Genomic DNA, 5,998 nt, shown 5'->3' with positions numbered 1-5,998 from the left:
CAAACTAATAAATAAAGTCATCTATAATTATAACACTAGTACTATGTTACTTTGCACTATGAAGATAGTAATTTAAACTAATGTCATATGCATGACACTAGTATAAGTTACTCCTCACTATGACCAGTCTTAGAGCATATCTAGATGTGTTTTACCAAAACTGCAATAAATATTCGTAAATAGCAGGTGCCATGTTCAAAGCTGATACTCAAAAAGTAGGTAGGCCCTACGTAAAAGATCAACATTTGGCCTGTTAATATAACAAAAATCTTCAACTTAGTAGACTGAACAAAAGTAGAGAATTCATCCGGTACCAGCTGGAGTCTAAAGTTTACGAGGAAAATGCTAGAAGAGCAACACATAGTTCGGCCTAGAGCAACGAATATGAAACCATACGGTCATGTAAGCCTAGCTAGATCATCGTACTGGCATCATGCTAGGAAGCTAAGTCAGGTGCTAGCGACGTTGGGAGCTGGAGCACCGGTGCCGAGACCACCGCCAGCAACACCCAGACCACCACCGCCAGCAACACCAGGACCCCCGCCGACACCACCAGGACGAGGAGCTTGGCCCTCAGGTCTTGCCTCCTGCAAAATAAAACTACAGATCAGCCACATGGTACCGATTGCATACGTACGTACAGTATGACTACCAATTCTTTGACTAGTGCTACCGATTAAGCAGCACTGCCAATGGAACAGAAGGAAACTCGTGTGTCTGAAGCGTACCTTGAAGCGGCTGAAGCGTTCCGGCGGCGCACGGTTCTTCCGGTTCTCACGGGAGCGGACACGGACTTGATGCTGATGGATGGCGCAGGACACGCAATAATGCTCCAGGATATAAAGCTTGGGCAGAACGTAACCTGCAACGGAAACACTTCTATTACGCATCACGAGTTCGACACTTGTACTCCCTCCATTCCAAATTACTTGTCGTGGTTTTAGTTCAAATTTGAACTAAAACCACGACAAGTAATTTGGAACGGAGGGAGTAACTCACAAGCGGATCAGATAAGAGGTGCTGTATTTAATTTTCTCAACAAGTTTATCAGCGATCGGCGATTGCTGCTCGAACAGTTAAGAACCGGCCGAGAGAAGAAAACAAAGGAGGAACTAAAACCGCACCTTCAAAGACGCAGGCGTCCTTGATATCTCTCATGCCTGCCGCCTCCACGATGTTCCTCACCTTGAACCTCTTGATCGCCTTGTCCTGAACCACCAAAGAAGGATATATACGGGTGTCCGTGAACAAGGAGAGGGTTTTGGACTAGGGCAACATGATCGATTGATGCAGCGAGATACAGGATCCAGCTTACCTTGGGGACGCACTTGGCGCAGTTGGAGCAGCGGACGAACTTGACGTGGCCGCGTCCTTGCTTGTTGCGGCCGCCGTTGCGGCGCTTGAAGGTCTGTGGTACGCAGAGCGATAATGGTTAGACGTACCTGCATGGGACAGCAGCCTAAACGAAGTTGACGTGACGACGAGGCTCTTACCATCGCGACGGCGCTAGGGCGGAGGCTCGAGGTCGGCTGCGGCGTCTTGGAGCTCCGATGACTCCGGGTCCTTGTAGGGTTTGGCCCCAGCCGCCCTGGTCCTTTTATAATCAGTGGAGGGACCGGCCGTATAGCATCCAGGCTGTCCGTTCGTGGATCGACGGCCCGAGTTGTGAATGGGTAGCTGATTGGTCTAATCGAAGGCGTATTTACTGCGTCTCCGCTTTGGCACTCTTCAACCCGTTCGAAGTGCTTCAAGTTCAAGGTAGCCCGCAAAAAAAAAGTGCTTCAAGGTATAATGGCATGTGCTGGAGAGTGGATCTCTTTTTCTTTTTAAAAATATCAGACCTATTATAAAGATTCACCGGAAATACAAATTACCCCAAACATAATAAAGATTACATCGAGGTCCATGAACAACCGAAAAACCGTTGCCGCCGCCAGAATGAGCTGCCGATGCGCCGTTGGCGCCGCTCCCATACCGGAGCCGCTTGACCTTGTTGATGATAGCTGGAAAGTCTTCGTGCACGTGCCCCTAAGGACCAACAGTTGTCATCATTGAATCCTTGGATCGACCTGCACCGTTGCTTACGCACGAGAGAAACCCTAACCTCGCTGCTCTGAGGAGCTGGCAGGAATCTACGTCGGAGCGCCGTCTAATCTGTCCCACGAACGAACTTGAGAAGGATCGGATCCCGGAAGACTGACTTGAAGAAGAAGCGCCGCCATCTGTTCGAGCGCCGCCCTTGTGAGAACCAACACCCTACCTATCTAAGCAGAGGCACGAGGAATACTCTCCCCGCCACCGGCCACCGGAGCGGCAGGCGGAGGGGAGGCAAATCCACGGGCTCGCCGGCAAAGATAGAAGGGAAGAAGGCTTTCCCTACTTGCCTTGCAAGAGCGGAGAGTTGATTTCTTTCTCTCATGGAGCCATGTTTTTGAAAAGAAAAATCAAAATCATAATTTAAAGTTTGGAATTTGTAATTTCTAAACGTTCGTGATTTGACAATAGATCCGAACGATCTAATTGACGTTCGATCCGAAATTCTAGCGTGCGCCAGTTTCTCATGAGATTGATCCGGATTTTCTATGCATAGCTCGTGATTGTTTTTTTTTCTCCAGCGTACCGGAAGACAAAAATTTCTGCGAGAAGTGGGAATCAAGCCCACAGCACCAATCTCGACAAGCACATGTTTACGTTAAGTTTGACGTTAGTTTTTTCCTTTGTACTTTAGTATATGTGAGTAAAAGAAAGCCACAACAATCAAGGCCATTGCATTGGATTTTTGACGCAATAACCATGGCACACCAGCTTTAGTCCTTGTCCAATATACCTTAAAAGCATATCCTCGCTAACTCATGTATGGATAACATGGTAACATACACACTTCGGATCTGATAACTTATGTACAAATACAGTGGTAGCTTTGATACTAAGAAAAAAAGTTGTTGAGATATATTCTGCTAACTTCTGCGAAAAATCATGATAATTTACGCCCGACAGGCATGATAACTTACGTACAAACACCGTGGTCATCTCAACCCAGTGAAAAAAATTATAGACATGCCACCCATAATTTTATGTGTAAATACCATAGTAAGAAACGCACGACAGGCCTGATATATTACGTACAAACACCCTGATAACTTTGACCAGCGAGGAAAATTATTAAAAATAATAGCCGTTAACTTTGACCCCATAACTTCTGTATAAATAGCATGATAATATATTCATCGCATGCCTGATAACTTAGGCACAAACATCACGATCGCTTTAAGTCGAGGAACAAATGTTGTTGAAAACATAACTCCGATAACTTCTGTGCAACTATCATGGTAACATATGCACCGCAGACATGATAACTTCGGTACAAAAAATGCGGTAATTTTAACCATGGAAAAAAGTTGTTGAAAACATAGCTCCGGCAATTTATGTGTAAATAACATGGTAATATATGCACCACAAACCTGATAATATATGTAAAAACACCGCGGTAACTTTTTTAGCCATAGGAAAAAGAATTTGTTGGAAAAACATAGAAAAAAGTCTATTTTACTACCCTGAAAAAAGTTGATGGTTCACATAACCCCCTGATCTTTTTTCCGGTTCCCTTACCCCCCTAAACAATCTCAAACCGGGCAAAAACCATCCCTGGCTGGTTTTGCCCATACTGGATGTTGACGTGGACACAGTCAAAGGCGGTATTTGGCCTGCGGGTGGGTCCCTCTCAGCTAGACACTCTCATTGACTGTTGGGCCCGGTCAAATATGACACATGGGGCCCACATCTTGGTTGCACGAAGATTAACAAGGGACTAATTTAGCCCTAATTGCATCATTAACAGAAGGGGACCCACATGTCAATGTCTCAGACTAACCCTAGTGATGAAGGGGACCCACATGTCAATGTCTCAGATTAACAGAAGGGGACCTAAACTAATGATGCCACATCAGCGCGGTCCTGCTCCGAGGTCGCCGGCGTGGAGGGCTTCATCGGCGGCGCATCGGCGCGGTCGTGCTCAGGCGCAGCCGTGCGCAGAGGAGGCCGGGGCGACAGTCAAGGCGGCTGCGGAGGTCGTGGCCTCCCGTTGACCAGAGGCGGCCGGCCAGGGGTGTGGATGCGGTAGCAAGGGCCGGCCATGGACGTGGAGGTGGCGGCGCTACAGCGATGCAGGCGACGCGGGGAGGCGAGAGACGACCAGATCCGAGGGTGGCGCCCCATCTGATCTGGTTCCGGCCGGATCCGGACTCCGGCGGCGGTGTGAAGATGGTACGGCGGCGAGCTTGTGGCGGCGGAGTGACCTGTACCTGAGAGAGAGTGAGTGAGAGAGAGATACGAGCGAAGAGAGAGGGTGAGGAAAGAGAAGGGAGGAAGGAGAAGCGGGGCGCTCGGGGTGGCGCCTTGGAACTCCGGCAGTCACCGGCGTCGGTCGGAGGCGGGGCAGGGTTCGGGTGCGAGGGAGCGATGCTCGTGGAGGGAGGCGACGACAAAATGTGGTCCACCTAATGGAGGTCGACCATAGGTCAAAACCACCATTTGACTGTTGCCACGTCAGCGCCAAGATGAGTCAAAAACATCCAGGGATTGATTTTGCCCAGTATAGGATTGTTTAGGGGGTGAAGGGAATCTAAATAAAGATCAGGGGGTTATGTGAACCACCAACTTTTTTCAGGGTAGTAAAATGGATCTTTTTCAAAAACATATTGTTGATAACTTACGTGTAAATAACGTGGTAAGTTAGGCACCGCGGACCTGCTAATTTATGTACAAATATCATGATAACGTTGATCTAACAAAAAGTTGCTGAAAACATAGCCCGATAAGTTCTGTGTAAATAACATGGTATTTTACATGCCGCACATCTGATAATTTATGTTTAACACCATGATAACTCTGACCCAATATAACAAAGTTGTTCAAATATCATACCGTAGGGCTGGTAACATAATGTATCCTTGGGGTTGGTAACTTAAGAAAAGAAAAGAAAATCTTGATATGAAAGTAAAGACGGTGCCAGTATATATATATATATATATATATATATATATATATATATATATATATATATATATATATATATAGTAAGACAATGATTGTAGTTGGTCGAGCTGGTTAGTGTGTTGCACATTTGGGGTAGAGGTTATGGGTTGAAACCCATGTGCATGCATTTTCCTTTTTTTTATATCTAGAAAAGAACACAGCGGTAAGTAACGATCAAGTAGATGGACTCCATTTTGTTGGACAAGAAATAACATAACGTGAGTTGGTCGTTCGATTAATACTTGATACAAGAGACCAGAGCTCGAATCCTCTCCAGCCTGATTTTTTTTTTGTCTCCCTTGAGTGAGAGAAATAAAAAAGGAAGGAATATGAAGAAATCGAGGGACACTGGGTAGGATCGATCGGGATTAGGAAGAAATCGCGTGGGGGACACGGGATGAGATCGTCCGGACCTATCCAATAGGCACAAACGTTTGGTATATATTGCTGTCCTTTAAAGTTTCATAAAATTTATAAAAGATATGCAGGAACATTGAGTAGTGTACTACATTTTTGTAATATTTTGTGATCAAATACGATTTTCTGTGCGCTGTATAAAAAACAAAATCATGTCTTTTTTCCATAGTTTGAATTACAATGTATTTTATCATGAAAATTTGCGGAGACATAGTATACATCCCTAGGTTCATGTGTAATTCTTTTAAATGAAAACTTGAAAATAAAGTTTTGTATTTTATTTTAAAAAAATCTGGGCTCCATGGAGCCCGGGATCCAAAAGCAATTTCAGTTTGTGCTGGAGAGTGGATTTCTTGCTCCCGAGCTCCATGAAGCCCTACTTCTAAAAAAAATTGGAAAGCATAATTTAAAGTTTCAGAAAAAACTGAAAAAAATACACATGAGATTGAGTGTATACTATGTTTGTGGAAAGTTCCATAATCAAATATGCTTTTATGTGAGCTGTATAGAAAAGGCAGAATGTTAGACTTTTATAGTGAATAGTGCA

The 5,998-nt window shown here is 45.1% G+C and overlaps 1 protein-coding gene across 1 annotated transcript; it reads right to left on the bottom strand.

Annotated features, from left to right (window-relative positions):
- Positions 1 to 449: 449 nt before the first annotated feature.
- Positions 450 to 2,222, bottom strand: LOC125546988 (small ribosomal subunit protein eS26-like). Its single transcript, XM_087515673.1, has 6 exons — positions 2,202 to 2,222; positions 1,915 to 2,028; positions 1,316 to 1,408; positions 1,125 to 1,209; positions 729 to 862; positions 450 to 587 (listed from the first exon to the last, which is right to left on the bottom strand). The coding sequence occupies exons 1-6, from the start codon at positions 2,220 to 2,222 to the stop codon at positions 450 to 452; spliced, it is 585 nt and encodes a 194-aa protein (XP_087371799.1).
- Between the last annotated feature and the right edge of the window lie 3,776 nt (positions 2,223 to 5,998).

Source organism: Triticum urartu, chromosome 3A (genome assembly GCF_056163025.1).
Source record: "Triticum urartu cultivar PI428250 chromosome 3A, HENAU_Tu73, whole genome shotgun sequence".
NCBI classification, from domain to species: domain Eukaryota; kingdom Viridiplantae; phylum Streptophyta; class Magnoliopsida; order Poales; family Poaceae; genus Triticum; species Triticum urartu.
This window is presented reverse-complemented; position numbering and strand designations above follow the sequence as displayed.

What these genes read in the sequence shown, in the direction of transcription:
- LOC125546988 (XM_087515673.1), bottom strand. Translation starts at nt 2,222, where the DNA reads ATGGCGGCGCTTCTTCTTCAA. An exon ending in TGGCGGCGCTTCTTCTTCAA is followed by an intron (nt 2,029 to 2,201) that starts GTCAGTCTTCCG and finishes GTTGGTCCTTAG; the next exon opens with GGGCACGTGCACGAAGACTT. An exon ending in GCGCCAAGTGCGTCCCCAAG is followed by an intron (nt 1,210 to 1,315) that starts GTAAGCTGGATC and finishes TTGGTGGTTCAG; the next exon opens with GACAAGGCGATCAAGAGGTT.